The sequence below is a fragment of the Prionailurus bengalensis genome, chromosome E4 (assembly GCF_016509475.1).
Source record: "Prionailurus bengalensis isolate Pbe53 chromosome E4, Fcat_Pben_1.1_paternal_pri, whole genome shotgun sequence".
Classification (NCBI taxonomy): domain Eukaryota; kingdom Metazoa; phylum Chordata; class Mammalia; order Carnivora; family Felidae; genus Prionailurus; species Prionailurus bengalensis.
The window spans coordinates 6225811-6242955 of record NC_057360.1 but is presented as its reverse complement, the minus strand read 5'-3'; the positions used below and the strand labels follow the sequence as shown (position 1 = coordinate 6242955).

General features: G+C 45.5%; 1 protein-coding gene across 3 annotated transcripts in view; it reads right to left on the bottom strand.

The window, feature by feature from the left end:
* AKT3 (AKT serine/threonine kinase 3) overlaps positions 1-17145 on the bottom strand; it is a 308798-nt gene continuing 291653 nt past the window's right edge. For all 3 annotated transcript variants that reach the window (XM_043568301.1, XM_043568303.1, XM_043568302.1), the window contains 2 exons: positions 10661-10763; positions 1-3543 (listed from right to left, as the gene is read on the bottom strand). In XM_043568301.1, the coding sequence (XP_043424236.1) occupies positions 3458-3543; positions 10661-10763 (189 nt within the window). In that variant the 3' untranslated portion in view covers positions 1-3457. The remainder of the gene's footprint in view (positions 3544-10660; positions 10764-17145) is intronic.

The following is a 17145-nucleotide window of genomic DNA, read 5'->3' as shown; positions in this document are numbered from 1 at the left end:
TAGCAGATTGACATAGTGCTTTATTTAAGCTGTCTGTACGAAGGAAAATAATGTGCATCCCTATCATATACGTGTAAAAATACTAAGGATGTACAGTGTACAAAAACAGTTTCTTGTAGTTATTTCACATCCTTGTGGGTCATATACTTAAGGAAATGAACAGTTTTAGTTTTAGTATGACCAACAGTAAGAGTAATACAGTTTCTTGGGTTCATAGTTGCGTCTGCTTAAAATCCTTAACCAGATGACTAGATCTTGCGCGGATCTAATGAAAGAACTAGCAAGGTCAAGAAATGTCACAAACTATAAAGCTACAGGGAGGTAATTCAATTACCAATTTAGAGGTTTTCTTTTTATTTAAATAAATACTTTACATTTCATGCTTGCCTGTAATGCACTACCAGGAGCAAGATAAGGAAATTCTACTGTAGACAGTACAAACAGTAGCAGCAAAGTGTGTACGTTGAGGTGTAATACAGAGACCCTGCAGTTAGTAAGGGAGGCCCTTACCTTTGTACTCTAGGAGAAGCAAGGGGCCCCTGCAAGAACAGTCAGCTTTAAGAAGCCGGAAATCAGGTACGGGAAAATGGAAAATACTGGAATAATGCTATGTAATTAGTGTAGAAAGCAAAGCTGTGAGCAACCTGCCAGAAATCCAAGCAGAAATGGCCAACTTCCTCCCAGGTGGCTGCACTGAGACAAGAGGGCAGACTTCACGAGAGTTAGTACGGGGTGGAGTCCACAAAGTCTGAACCGAACTCTGATAGAACGATCCTGGGTTTCAGGCCTTGCCATCTGCCGGCGGCCCATGCCACAGCCACGGGCAGCCTCGAGGGCAGGTGCAGAAATCTCCAGAAATCTCCCTCTACACACACGTGTTACCTGTCGGTCCTCGGCGCCAGCTGATTGAGACCTGGGGGGTGAGAGCGGGGGAGGGGGAAGTCTGGAAACACCTCGGTGCCTCTGACGGATCTCGAGGCCGAGAGTGACTGGGCCTGGAGAGCTGGCTGGGAGGCTTGGCCAGCCCGGGGCACCGTCCACGCGGTCCTTAACCTTTAGGAAGTGTCCTTGGCCAGGGTCATGGAAATCACCTTAAGGTTTGGGGGGGGGGAAGCTATCGAAGTGCTTAGTGTACGGGCCCCCCCTTTTCCTCGAAAGGGACGGACGCTCCGCACAAACCTCAGCCAGCCTCAGCCGCCTTCTCTGCCTCTCCCTGTTCCTCTTGTATATAATGGATGCGAGACAACTTACAGGACATACCTCCTAGTCTACTTTCTAGTCAAAGTGAAACATTCAACATAATTCCAAGGGAAGAAAAAACAAAAAAGTGAAGCTACATGTGTCAGAAGGAATGAACTACCATTTCCTGTAACTTCCTACTCGATGCTGAGGATGAACTTCACTCAGGTAGAAATATGAAAAATTAGGATAAAACCTATGTCTGAATATGTCTTAGCTGCCTTAGTAAAATGCCCTTTAACCCCCTCAGCCCCAGTGGCCCGCCCACCGCCAGCAGTGGCGTCTCCTGTACAGACCACACTTCCAGCGTCACGAGGCTAAGACATCTGCGTATGAATATGATTCATCCTACTCAGAAAGTCACTCGCTCTTGCGCACAACGCATCTCGACAGTGACAGCACGTCATGCCGCAGTCTTCCACGGGGAGCTGTCAGATCACGTGACCGATCCATCCCCACGAACGCTCCGTGGGGCCGGCTGCCAGCTTCCGCAACAGGGCCCCCGGCCCCTGGACTTCATAGGCTGCTTTGGAAAATGTCAGCTCCTAGCACCAAAGGGTTTAATCTGAAGATCATCATTAATGAAGGAGAAAGATGAGGTTTGCATACATGTCCCCTCTCAGTGAGAAATGTTGGAATTGGGGGACATGAGTATATACAGAAAAAGAAAAGTTGGAGGTGTTCTTTTTTTGTGTTGTTTTGTGTTTTCCCTGATGGCTTAATTCAGTGATAAATGTACCATGAGCGGAATAAACACACCAGGTTCTCACCCCTTACTGCCTACTTTGTAAATACTCGAGATGCGTTCCTTTTGCCAAGTCAAGTTGGTTTCTCACGGTCACGCGGGTCTCGGTTTCCTCCCCCGCGTTACGTCGCCAGGCGTCAGAGCCTTTCCATCCTCGAATGAGCAACACCGACATCCTTCTGTCTCATTAACCCCTCGGCTTGGAGAGTTGGGGATTTTTCTCACTTTCAGCACCAAGGGGTTAAATGACAGCATCTCTTCTCCCAAAGCCAAATTCTAACCAAGATGTACAATTTCAGAGCCTCGTCCGATTTTGTCACATAGGAGAAAAAGTGCATGCCTCTCATTGGCGTGTACATCCTTGCACACGGGTCCAAATAAACTGCAGTGAGTCTATTTCATGTAAGTTGGCGCTGCATTTGCTAACATGACACACAGTTTTCTTCACTAAGAAATAAATACTACTGCAATATAAACAAAATCATAAAAGGACATTCAAAGATTTAACATCCGAGAAAAAGCGAATTCACGTAGAACTCAAAGTAAAAACTTAAAACAAATAAGGCAAACACCTGTTTACCTCGGTGTACAAATTTTGGTGAAAAGCAGGGTCATTATACCTGTCTACATTCTTCAGCCATCAGAGGTGATAAATATCAAGAAGGGAAAAAGGTTTCCAAGCACAGGGAAAAAAGAAAAATGCTCTCTGGTGCAAATGGTTTCATAGCCCCTTTAAGTGACCTGCCTCTGCTGTGCATATGCCTCCTTCCCCGGAAGGACAGTGTTCGTCTGCCGCCAGCTGCCAGTGAGGTCTGGACGTCCGGGTGGGGCGGCAGGCTTCCTCGGCAGCGTCCGACAGGGATTAAGTGTGTGTCTATCGAGCTAGCTCAACGGTTCGTCAGGCCTTCTCTCGGATGCTTCCCTACGGACTCCAGCCAGGTCTGCGTGCGAGTTCCCCACTCTGTGCACTGATCTGATAGGCTCTCCTACAACCCGCATATGCACATCACCACCCTGCCGCAATCGCTTACTCTGAATTATATGCTAAATCTTCTTAGTCTAATTAGTTTTTGATTTATCTTCTAGAAAGTTAAAAAATGTACCTAGACTCAGTGTATCTCATTTAGCCTTCACTGTTAGGGAAAAACAAAAACCAAAAGATCGAAAGATGACAACTGTGCACAAGTGAACAATGGCGGGCTCGTGACTTCCAAAGACTGTAAAATTACCTCTTAAAGTTGCTTATAGGACAGTAAGACAGTAGCAGCAGCAGCATGAGACCGTAGACGGAGATACAATTTCATGCAAAAACAAACAGGTGTGTTTGCGTACAGGTGTGTTCTCGTGGGGGTGTGCGTGGGCTGGGGTGTCTGGAGGCGCTCCTGCTTTGTAAGAGCTACGACTGGTGTGGTGTCCAGGAATCACCTTGAGGAAGAAAATCCAGGATGACCGTGAAGGAGCAGAATGAGGGCCTTATTCCCGGCCGCTGGCAGAGTAGGAGAACTGAGGGAAATGTGGCCGCCGCTCGCTGTCCACACCATCCATGCCGTCCTCGTCATCTGCGGGCAGAAAGCGGCCACTTAGCGTACGTCTACCTTTTGCAACACCATCTCCGGTCTTCTTAGTTTGAACTTCTAGCATCATGACGATTAACAGAGGCAACGAGCTCCCAGAAACTCGGGTTTGTCAGCAAAACACAGACTAATTAAACTTAATCCCCAAACAATCTCACTTTCAAACACACGATCCACAAAGAATAACAACATCAAATCATCTCCTTCAAGACATGACCATCTTAAGACTCAGGATGCTGTGAAAAAAATACTATTGAAGAGAAGACTTTTTTTAATAAGAAGGAACAAACGAGATTCGGTAACCCTCAATTTCACAAAACCGCGCATGTCAAAATTACAGGGATCAAACCCTAAGGCACCGTGTTTGTCTAGAATCCGCTACCAACTGCCTTTAAATGTGCGTATTTTTTTTTTTTCTCATGGTGCTTTAGGTGTGACTGCAAAATAAAGCTTCATATGGGCCCTTAATTTTACAGGACTCATTATTTACTCTACATCTCATATCTGTCTTTAGTCACCATTCCCAATTTCCCTAAAAGGCAACTTTAAACCAGAGTAAAGAGAGGGTAAGATGTCAGCATCCAAACACTAGCTCCTCGGGAAACCAACAGCAGAAAGACACTCGAAGGCACAGAGGAAGCTGCTTTCACATTAGCCGCCCTCATCTTCCCTGCCTTCCCACATTTGAAGGATCTCAAATGGTCACCCAAGTCCTTCTCATAACCGTTCTGGTGACTGAAGTCCCACCCAGCAGGGGGCTCTTCCTTGTACGTCATCATGTGTTCAGTCACCCCAGTCCACACCATCCCCTGTGCACCTGCTCCGGGCTCTGGCCACCCTCGGGGTTCCGCGTCTGTGCAGGGGTGCCCGCAAAGCCCCTCCTGCTCTCCCCCAGTGGGCGGGGGTCACGTGCTGGCCCACAGTGAAAGCCCCAGAGGAGGCTTTCAAACACCCAACCTTTTTTGCTTCAAGCAAAATAATTCCACTTCCTCAAATACATACAGGGAGTACATTGCTGATCCCTTGGATTTTCCAGCCTCTCCAAGAGCATGTATGTCACATCATGGGAGAAATCACAGCCTGTCACACAAGGATGACTCTCTGTGCTCCTCGATGACACCACATTCCTCTGGAGAGCAAACGTTTCTGCTCTTGCCTCACTGTGCTTCTTCTCAATATTCTATTCTGAATACAGAAGATTCTAGAAAGGGATCAAGTTGCTAACCATTTTCAGCCTTGAATGTAACAGAAAATATCACTGGATTAGGTGGGAATCAGTCCATGGAGAAGATCTGTGGCTTCCTGCTCCGTGTAGACCATGGACCTCCACAGGCTTCTTTCCTGCTGCTGACAGGCTTATTGTCAGCATTTCTAGAAAGCCCTGTGATTTGGGGAAATCTCTGCCTCCCTATTATCAAATATTTGCTAGGCATCAAGCAAACCACATGCATCATTTAGATGAAATACCTTCCACAGTATTTTTAGCTGCATAAGAGGTGGTAGGGGCTGGGGATGGCCTGTTGAGTCACAAAGCATAAAAACTCTAGAGAAAAGGCAGCTGAAAGCTTAATGTTCAAATTCGGAGCATTCTGCGTGAATCACATTTCAAGGCAAGAGTCTTCCCCACCAACAGCTTTGTTTGGCTGAGTGTTTTTCTGCGCCATGAACGTGCAGATTGGCTGGACTGCCCGTGCAGAGGCTGGGCAGAGAGGGGACTGTGCTATGCTGCCCCTACACCACACGGGAGCCACACAGGAGGGGCCGGGCTTCCTTCCGAGGAGGAGCATTTACTGCTCTAGGCTGCACGTCAGCTGAGAATTAAGAATCTTCGTTCTGTAGCTTGAATAATAATCACATTTTCGAACACGAAGAAATCTCAGTCTCACAGATGACTAGGCCAGGGCCCCACACCTTGAAATTCTCTAATGCTGATGACCCCACCATTCCCTCAGGACCGCTGCCTCCTGGGGCCAGTATCTGATCCTTCCCTGAGGAGGTGCTCGGGGGAGGCACTGGCAGCCCTCTGATCTGCACAGGTGGGGGGCTGTGGAGGGAGGGGACAGCAGCCTGCCCGAGCCAGAGCCCGCAATAACACACCGTCCACGAACAGGTTTCTGCTCTGAAAGCTGGGTCGCAGGGAACCATGCTGACCACACACAGGACCCACACTAAAAACACGAGACCTATCTGGTACAAGAAAGCAGAGGTCAACTCCCCAGTCCGCATCAGAATCTCCAGTCCGAGGAACAATCCATCGCCCAATTTTCTTAGTGTTTAACAACTATAATTATATGGCATTACAAGCTACTAGATCTCAAAGAAATCCTCTTTTCCTGTATAAGGGAAGGCAGAGGACCATTCATGGGTAGAATGCAAGACGACACATTCCCAAATCTGTTCAATTAACACCAGTGAGAACAATCTGGCACGTGACCACAGCTGTTTGCAGGGAAGAACATTTTGTCTAACTGATGATTTGTTCTAAAAAGTAACTCCATTCTGCCTCATAAAAGCAAGGTGGCAAGTGGGGAGACAACTGTCACATATCACGGAGGCTTTGGGAACAAAACCTCCGCGTGTTAGCCGCTGGACGGCCACGGCCATCCCAGCACCACCACTCAGAGCTGCAAGAAAAGATCAAGTGAAATGTAATCAAGCTTGGGGTTTCACCAGATCTCCTTTGATTTGGCCTCCTACGAGAATCCAGGATGCACCCAGGGGACATCCAGGTAAAGACTGGCTGCTGTGGCCCTCCCTCCCTCCACCAGGCGCCCCCTGGCCTCAGCTGGCCCTCACTCCCTCTGCAGAGTCAGGAAACCAGACGCCCAGTCAGACGCAGGACTCTGCTGGACTCAGGTTTCTGGGTTCCGATACCTGAAACAGCCACACGTTCCTAGGTCGATTCTGAGGTCCACCTTGGAAGGTACTACAGTGTGTGGGCCTCCTGCTGACCCCGGTCTCACACTAGAAACACACTTTATACCCTTTCAATCAGCGAGTCACTGGACAGATACAGCGTTCCCCATGTCTAAAATGACACGGATGCTGTTAGTGACAAAATGCTCGGTCACGACATTCGTTCTGCTGACCAAGAAGGTGAGACGCCAGGTTCAGATTATATTCTAGAAACTGTGCTGGGTCCCCCTCATTTTCTAAGTTCTAGAAATCAAGCCACAGAGGGTGTGTTAACGACACGCCCTCAGCACGACCAGTGCCATGTGAGTCTGGAGTGTGGGGTGAGGCTGCAAGTTGAATCCTGAAGACATCCGGGCCTTGACCGCCAGGGCTTCGAAATCAAGTCAGTATGAAGAAAGGACTGATGGCCAGGGCAGCACCTGCCACAGAGCCTGAGGTTTAACTTACTCGTAGTCCTGGATTCGGGAGCTGGTCTGTGGGGTCCCTTCCACTCCCTGCATCATATTTTGGCCTCCCAAAGTCCTCCCAGATTCATGCCCACTCTTCTGCTGGGCATTTACTGTACTGGACCTGTCACCACGCTCCTAGCATGCATCACAGGACACAGAACACTACAGACCGTTTTGTGTGGCACTTCAATAAAATCAAAGCTACGGCCATTCAAAGCTGCACAACTCAGGTGCTTTTCCCAAAGAGATGGCTTCTCAGGCACACAGCAGGGGAAAGTCGGGGCCCGGGGACATTAGCCAGCCCTGCATCCCCTTTCCCAGAGAGCGGAGTGACCCGCCCCATTCCAGGGATGGGGTGGCAGAGTCAGGACGTGAACAGGGGCACCCCCAACCCCAGTCTCTTCTCATCCTTTACGGTTCCCTTTGCCTTGCGTTTCAGGCTCACCAGGCTCATCCTTGCTGGGACTGGACTCCCACCTTTGGAAGCAAAATATGTCCTCGTGGCTTTGCGTTTACAGACTGTCCCTATTTCTGTGACTTCCAAGACCACATACCTAGTTGTCTTAAAAGAGTCCACAAATTCCAAAGCTCTCTTTACCAGAGAAAACGGTCTCGAAGAGGTGGTGGCTGACACAGAGACACGTTGGGACCTCACCTTCTAGGTTGCTGTGGGTATGACGTGGGGTGGCGAGAAGCACAAAATCCTGGGCGCGGGTGGAGGCCATCAGTATGATCCAGTATGATCTCTGGAAAGAGCTGGCCACCTTCCGGCCGGGAGCCTACCCTGCCTCCCACCATAATGCTTATTCATCATTTAGTTCCCTACTATGACGGTATCATTATCAATGAGTTTATGTTTGTGATTGATTTATATATTTGGGTGCTTTCACGTTTGGAGCATAAATGTTTACAACTGTTAGGTTTTCTTGGCGGACAGACCACATAATTATGATATAATGCCCTTCTTTATCTCTTGTTACAGTCTTTATTTTAAAATCTAGATTGTCTGATATAAGTATGGCTACTCCAGCTTTCTTTTGGCGACCATCAGCACGATAGATGGTTCTCCATCCCCTTATTTTCAGGTGTCTTTAGGTCTAAAATGGGTCTCCTGTAAACAGCAAAGAGATGGATCTTGTTTTCTTATCCTATGTCTTTTGATTGGAACTAGTTTAGCCCATTGACGCTGAGAGTGAAAGATATGAATTTATTGCCATTATGTTGCCTGTAGACGTCATTCATTTAATATATGTTTACTGAGCACTGACACTGGGCCAAGTGCCCAGCTAGCAGCTGAGGCCAGCAGTGAATAAGAAACCAGGTCGTTCTTCTCAGGGTTACTGCTTTCTAGTTGGATATACAGACAGTAAACAAAGGAATAAACACATTAACTGGAAGACCATCAGCAATTGTCAACGTACAGCATCAAGGGGGGCAGGAGACGGTGTCCAAAATGCTGCACCATTCTTTAGATGGGAGGTTGAAGAAGGCTCTCTGACAAAGTGACCTTTAAGCTGCGATGTGAGGACGAGTAAGAGCTGTTCATGCACACGTCGAGGGAAAGAGCACCACAGGCAGGACAACGCTTAGCACACCAGTGCTGAGGCACGGTAAAACACAGTGAGGCATGGCGTGCTCCAGGGGTGGCTGAACGCAGGGACGGGGGACAAGATGGAGCAGGAGAAAGCTGGGATCAGACAGGCCTGTGGGAGCCAGTGGGATCAGTCAGATTTAGAGTACAGATTTAGGGAGCCACCAGAGGGTTGTGGGCAAGGGCAGGATGTGGTCTGATCACAGGTGACAGCATATCCAAATGATGAGGCCTAGCAAATGCTCTATGGCGGAAAGTGCTCACGGGCCCACCCACCACCTCACTGGTGCTGCCCAGCATTTCAGACGAGTGGATTGCCTGCCACGGTCCACTCTGGGGCCAGCGGAATCAGTGCCACGGCCTGTGCCCACCATTCTGCTCACGCGGGCCCTGAGCTACCTGCCCACGACTGCACAGGGTGTCCAACATGGTCTTCAACTCTTACCATTGTAAGATCAAGACAGAATGGAAGCCCGTCGTCCCACTGGGGATATACCCTGAGAAGCACTTCAACATACTAATCTTTCACAACTTGGCCTGGGCCCCGGCAAGGCTGCTGACACTGACTGAGGGACTCAGGCAGCTCAATTTCTCTTTGGGTTGCAATTTCTCCCTTATAAAATTAAAGTTAAGAGGTTCTTAACTTGCAGCAAATCTTAGGAAAGAAAAGCACACTTAGGCGTATCATACGTAATTATATTTTTCACTTCAGGGTGTGTTCACAGCCCCTTGTTGTCAGGTCCCGGGCCCGGGGCTGGAAACCCCAGACCATCAGGTGGCCGGCCACGTCTGCTGCTGGAAGAACACCGCGCCTCAACCTTCCCGCTCGCGGACCCTCACTGTGAACAAGCACTTCCGCTACCCTGCCTTTCGCAAAGGCAAGAGGGGGAAGAACCTAAGTGTGGGAAGGGACCTAAAGGGAAGAGAAGGAGAGAAAACTACCACAAAGGGATTGTGAGCCAAGAGACGTGTGACTGGAAGAAATCTGGCTTTTCAAGCCTGCCCCTCACACTCAATTTTATCCTCGCTGCTGAGCTAATGACGACAGACACACAGTCCTTTGTCGGCATGAGAGTGTCTTGTCTGGAAGTTTTATCTGGTACCTTTCTTTCCTTGAAAGCCCACGTGTTTGGGATATTGATCGAAGAGTGTGCACATACTAGTGTCTGCGGAATGATCTTACGTGGTGCATGAATGTTCAGTTTTAACACACGTGTAATTCACTTTACATGTATCAAAAAGTTACTAGCAAACAAAATTATGTCTTTACAGATATTAGTGCTTAAGACAAAGCTAAATAAAAACAGGGTGATTCCATTTAGAGTAATTTAGAACTATTAAGAATGCAGGAAACCAGAATTAGCGCGATTCTGAGGGTGGTCTGGGAGTGAGCAGTCGGGGACGCACAGCAGGGTCTACCTCAGAATTCTCTCAGCGGATGGCAAGAGCGCGTTAGAATAGTAAGCAAGGGCTAAGTCATCTATAATTTAGTCTGTAATTCTCAGGCTGCAATTTTTCTTTATGTAATTTTTCTGGCTCCCAAAAGCGTTTCTCTCAGCTACTGTCTTTGGTATTTCCACTTCAGAACTCCATGTTCTTTTATGAGAGAAACAGAAAGAATGCACTCAAGCAGGGAAGGGACAGAGAGAGAGAGAGAGAGAGAGAGAGAGAGAGAGAGAGAGAGAGAAAGGAATCCCAAGCAGGCTCCTCACTGTCAGTACAAAGCCCAATGCGGGGCTCGAACTCAGGAACATGATTTTAGATCATGACCTGAGCTAAAATCAAGAGTTGGAGCCCCAGGGACTCCACATTCTTAAGTGGAATGGAGTAAGTCACTGTGGAATTTGATCTTGAAAATATCCGATAAGAAAATATCAGGGGCCCCTGGGTGGCTGAGCTGGTTAAGCATCCAACTTCAGCTCGGGTCATGATCTCACGGTTCATGGATTCGAGCCCCATGTAGGGGCTCTGTGCTGACAGCTCAGCCTAGATCCTGCTTCAGATTCTGTATCTCCCTCTCTGTCTGCCCCTCCCCTGCTCACACACTGTCTCTCTCAAAAATAAACATTAAAAAAAATTTTTTTTTCAAAAAGTGGCTGTTTTTTTCAATTATAGTCAAACATTTTCAACTATTAGGTTTACTTACATTTTTCAGGTGGTGTTATTGTAATAGTCTGAGCTGTAAATTCTTCATCAAAATATCTGGTATCTGTCTCAGATGTTACTTGAGGCTTAAAAGGAGGTACAAGCTGCAATAAGAAAGAATAAGACTCCTGTTAACAGATTGCAATTTAGGAAAATTAATTTCTAGGATAAAATTAGGAAGCAAATAATGAAGTGAACAGTGCCAGAGAGACCACACTCTGAGTCACTGTGTACGGGAGACGTGGAGTTCGGCTTCCCAGTCAACAGTCGGGAGCACAGAACAGGAGGTACTTGGTTGTTCTGTATAAAATTGGAGGGATTGTGTGAAATAGAACACGTGAACACCAAAGAACAGGGTGCAAAGAGGATACTGAAAAGTCCTAGTTTTTCCCCCAGTAACAAACATGCACACAAACCATACAGATGTAAAGCCCTGTAACCAAATGCAGGCTCTACCCAGTGCAGCAGAAGCACGACCTGCCCTCGGTTCTCCCGCTGGCGCCTGGCCCACCAGGCTGTGTCATTAAGAACACTACCTAGTGACAGTTATTCCAAGGTCACCGGGTGCTGCCCCTGTACTTGGCACAGAATGACACCTGCTTACTTCAGATGGGCGTTAACTCCTGCCCCTGCCCTGGGACGGGGGTCTTGGGAGCCCCTGAAGTTAGGTGCAAACGTTGCGTCCCTAGGTCGCATCAGATCCTTGTTGGGGACAGTGACCCAAGAGAGGGTCAAGAGTGATCACTCTAGGAACTGACAGAGCTGGATTCTTCTGCCTCAGACCTGCAGCCGGTGTGGCACTGGGGAAGCCTGGGGCTGCTGAAGGTCACAGAAGCCACAGAAGCCCGAACCTCTGTGACCTCCACCGGCTGGGGTGTGACTCCTGCTTGTCAGGGCTCTGGCCTCGAAGGAGAGTCTACAGATTTCTTGTTCACACAGGGAGTCCCAACCCAGGACCTGGAGTCGGAGTACACGCTCTCACGAGTACCATTCAGAATACGAGATACTGCTTTTATTGTTTTATTTTTTTAAGGTTTATTTTTATTTATTTTGAGAGAGAGAGAGAGAGAGACGGAGGGGGGGAGGGAATGGGGAAGGGGCAGAGAGAGAATCCAAAGCAGGCTCTGCCCCCATCAGTGCAGAGCCGGATGTGGGGCTCAAACTCACAAACCTCAAGATCATGACCTGAGTCAAAGTCAGACGCTTACCCGACTGAGCCACCCAGGCACCCCAGGAGACACTGCTTTTATAATAAAATTCCCGTGTGTACAGAAAAACAGGAAACAGAGTGATAGAAATCAATGTTTTTTGTTTTTTTTTTTTTTTTTTTAAATTTTTTTTTCAACGTTTGTTTATTTTTGGGACAGAGAGAGACAGAGCATGAACGGGGGAGGGGCAGAGAGAGAGGGAGACACAGAATCGGAAACAGGCTCCAGGCTCCGAGCCATCAGCCCAGAGCCCGACGCGGGGCTCGAACTCCCGGACCGCGAGATCGTGACCTGGCTGAAGTCGGACGCTTAACCGACTGCGCCACCCAGGCGCCCCTAGAAATCAATGTTTTATACAAATTTTACGAAACACACAACTGGCTTTAACTCAGTGCATTTTCCCACTCTTACTGTCATCAAATTTATGTTAAATAGTCAGGCAAAAATCTTTAAATTATTCTCTAGACAGACTATGTTTTAAAACACCAGGGGCTGAGCAGAATTAAAAGCACATTTTCAGAATGAAGGACCACACCTGTTTATGGCCCATGTAACAGAGCATTTTTAATCTCTCTTCTTCTTATCATTCCTTCTCTTTGCCCCCAGTGCACAGCCCCGGTTACTAGCAAGCACTTTTGGGGGGACGGACCTAATCCAGGTTCCACTCGTCACTGGCAGTGGCTTCGGAACAGCAGCCTGGTTTTCCTCCCACAGCCTTGATCTCATCTGGGCCAAGCTCCTCTGTCACACGCACCCTGCTCTGTGATGCTCGCCAGGCCACGTGAGCACTCGCTCCACTGACGGAAGTCTTCCCTCTTCCTCTCAGACCCAAGGGCGTTCTTACACACACGGGAACAGCAGAGGTGATCGGGATCAGAGAACTTGGGGCTTTCCTCTTTGAAGAAGGAGGGGTCACTGCCTCTACCCGCAGACAACTGGAGACTGGGGCTCTGGGTGAGTCACCATTTTACAAATGCTCAAAAAATGGTTCCTCCACGCCCTTCCAAGCAAAAATTCGCCACGAGAAACTCTTCTTGGCAGAGGTGGGTTTCTGGGCATGCGCCGTCGGCTTTGCTAACCTCTGCCCACCCTTCCCAGCGGCCCCCTCTGAGGGCAAAGACTGGCCTGCCAGTTGGGGGAAAAGCTGCCAGCCTTTCAGGTGAGAGCCAGAATGGTCACTCACACGAGATCTGAAAACAGTTTTCAAAGGTCACGGGAGGCTTAAGCTCGTCTCTGCTCAGATGTCCCAGTGCTACAAAGGCTTGCCTGGCCTCCTCTCCCAGGCGGCCGCCCTCCCGTCCCCTTCTATCCTCACACTGCTTCATTTTCCTCCAAATGGTGTTTCAGCATCTGACTCAATACACCTACGCGCACACATGCAAAACAGACTTACGTTTGTTTACCGTCACTGCCATTCCACCTTCTCCCAACAAAACAGAAGCTCCGTGAGGGTGAGGGCTGACTGACACACAATAAACTGTACGTATCAGGAGTGAACGAAGTGACATGTTTTGACACGTGTACTCACCCAAGAAACTATGACCAAAATCAAGATGGAGAAACGTTTGTTTTCTCACGAGCCCGTTGTGAGCTCTCTCTCCCTCCTCCGTCCCTGCAGGCAATGACTGACACGCTTTCTGCCATGATTGATTTGTTTGTATTTTCAGGACTTGTATGTAAATGGAATCGTATAGCATGTATCCCTTCTCTGATTTTTTTCAGTTAGCACCATTATTTTGACGTCCGTCTATGTGACTTCATGTGTCAACAGCTCATCCACTGCATGGCTGGGTGACGTTCCGTCATACAGGTGTACCGCCATCTGTTTACCCATCACCTGTCAGTGGACATCTGGGTTGCTTCCAGTTTGGGGCTATTACAGATAAAGCTGCTAGGACTCTTGAGGTCCAAGTCTTTGTACAGAGATGAGATTTCATTCATTTTGGACAAATACCAAAGAGTGGAATGGCTGGGTCACATGCTAGATGTACATTTAACTGTTTAAGAAACTGCCAAACTGTTTTCGCAAAGCGGTCGCTTCATGTCATGTTACTACCACCAGTGGATCAAAGTTCCACTATGTTCTTGCCAGTACTGGTTTGGTTGGTCTCTTCAGTAAAAGACATTTGGATGTGTGGTGGTACTTCACTATGGTTTTAATGTATTTATTTCCCTAATGAATAATCGTATTTTTCATGAATTTGTAACTTCTTTGGTGAAGCGTCTGTTTAATATTTGCCCCACTCCCCTTTTGTCATGAAATGCAGAGGTTTTTTTTTACACACAATCTGCGTGTATGTCTTTAATCAGATTTATGATTTGCATATATTCTTCCAGTTTGTGACTTTTCCTGTCATTCTCTTAACAGTACCTCCTGAAGGACACACATTCCTAACGATGCTGATTTGTCAGTTTTTCTTTGTGGATCACACACCACTCTCATCTATGAAGTCTCTGTGTAACTTAACACTGCAAAGGTTTTCTCCTGTATATTCTTCTAGACGGCTCTACCTTTAGGACTACGATCTGTTTTAATTTTGTATATGCTGCAAGTTATTTTTTAAAAAAGTATGTATGTGCATTTTACCATCACAATTTGTTGGACTGAGTGATCTTTGCACGTCTATTCCAGGTCAATTAACCAGTTATGCAAGGGTCTAGATTTCTAGATTCTCTGTGGGCAAATAAAGATGTTATATGTCCAGAACAAACTGTCCTGATTCCTGTAACTTAGTAAGTCTTGAAGCTGGGCAATGTAAGCTTTCCAACTTTCTTTTTTGTCAAAATTGTTCCAGCTATTCTAAGTCCTTGGCATTCCAGATGAATTTTAGAATCAACCTAACAATTTCTACAAAACAGCTTGCTAGCATATTGATTAGGATTGTGTTGAATTCATGTATTAATTTTGAGAGAACTATCATCTTAAAAATACTGAGTCTTCTAAATCATGAATGCATTAGATGTCTCCCCTGCTGTATGTTGCCTTTAATTTCCTTACAATATTTTTTAGTTTGCAGTATGATGGATGGGCTTTCATCTTTGTCAGAAGTATCCCTAAGTACTTCATATTTCTGTTGCAGTCATAAGTGACATTAATTTCCATTTTGGATTGTCCATTGCTGCTGTATACATTTAGTTATTTTTGTATTGTGCGATCTTTTGTATATTTAGCTTGTATCAAACAACTAATGAGTTAAACTTTAGTAGTTTTTTTATAGATTCCATCTGATTTTCTATATAGGTAATAGTGTTGTCCCTGAATAAGACAGACTTACTTCTTTCTTTCCAATCTGAATGCATTTTATTTCTTTTTCTTTACTTCTTTACCTGCCCTGGCCAGAAACTCCAGTACAATGTTGAACAGAGTGAACATCTTCACTTTGTGAAAACCACTCAGTCTTTCCCCACTAGGATATTAGTGATAAGTTTTCCTTAGATGTCCTTTATGAGGGCAGAGAAGTTTCCAGTTCCTGATTTACTGGGAGCATTTTTGTTGGTTTTCTTTGTGTTTAAATCAGATGGATGTTGGATCTTCTCGAATGCTTTTTTTCCTGCATCCAGTGAGATAACCATGTGTATTTCTTAATTATTGTTAATATGGTAAATTTTAGTAGTTGGTTTTTAAATATTAAACCAACTCTGTATTTCTAGTATAAATCCCATTTGGTGATGATGTGCTATTCTTGTATGTATTGCTGGATTTGATTTGCTAAAATTACATTAAGTATTTTTATATATAATTTCATTAAAGAAATTGTCCTATAGCTTTCTTTTTTTGTATTACCTTTGCCTGCATTTGGTATCAGGTTAAGCTAAACTACTAGAATAAACTGGGAAACACTGCCTTATTGCTCCAGAGAATTGAAGATTTGCGTAGAATTGATACTATTCCTCATGTAAATGTTTGGGAGAATTCACTGGTGAAACCAAATGGTTTGGGAGTCTTTTGTGGGAAGAATTTTAACTACAAATGTAATTTCTTTAACAGGTACAAGGCTATTCATGATATCTATTTCTTCTTGGTAATTTGTGTCTTTCAAGGGATTTGTCCATTTCAGCAAAACTGTTGATTTTATGGACATGAAGATTTTCATACTATTTCCTGTTATCCATTTAATACCCATAAAGTCTATAGTGAAGCCACCCCTCTCATTCATGATATTCATAACTTGTCTTCCTGCTTTTCTGTTTACTTTGGTTAGAAATTTATCAATTTTGTTAATCTTCTCAAAGAACCACTTTTCCTTTCATTGATTTTATTTTATTTTTTTTATTTCACTGACTGCTGCCCCAATCTTTATAATTTCCTTTCTTCTGTGTAATGGAGTTTAATTTGTTCTTTTTTTCTAGTTTCTTAAGGTGGAAGATAAGGTCACTGATCTTGGACCTTTCTTCCTTTCAAATGTAGTCCTTCAGTGCTACAAATTTCCCTTGAGGTATTATGTTAGCTATCCCACAGCAGAACAAGCTTTGTTTTCATTTTTAGTCCGTTCAAAATCCTTTCTGATTTCCCTTTTGATTTCTTTGTTTGACCCACAGATTATTGAAAATTGTGCTGAGTTTCCAAATCCTTGAGGATTTTCCACGTATCTCTGTTTTGATTTGTTTTTATTCTCTTTTCATGCTTTAAAACTATTTGAATCCTTTAAGATTTATAGAGTTGTTCTGCTCAATGGCAAACGATCTATGTGATCTTGAGGAGAATGAATAAATATTGTTCTGTTGTCGGATGGGGTTCTGTGTCAGTTAGATTAAGTTGGTGGATGGGATTGCTAAACTCTTTCACAACCTAAAGATTTTCTCTCTGCTGCTTGTATCAATTATTTGAAAACAGGCATTGACATGCCCAACTATAATGTGGATTTACTTGTTTTTTCTTTCAGTTCTATTAATTTTTGTTTTATGTATTTTAAGTTTTGTTATTAGATGCAAAAATAATTAAGGTTTTTTACATCCTCTTGATGAACTGATCCCTATATTATGATGAAACAATCCTCCTCATCTCCGATACCATTGCCTTGAAATCTTCTTCATAGGATACTGATACAGCCACTCTAGTTCTTCATTAGTATAAGCATGGTACATGGTTTCCCATCCTTTTATCTTTATCTATTTGTAATTTACATTTAGATGGGTTTCTTGTAGGCAGCATATAGGTGATTCTTGCTTTTTGTCCAATCTGACAATCTCTTTTAATTGTGGCATTTAGATCATCTGCCCTCAGCGTGACTACTGACATGGTTGAGATTAAACCTACCATCTTGCTAGTTGTTTCATA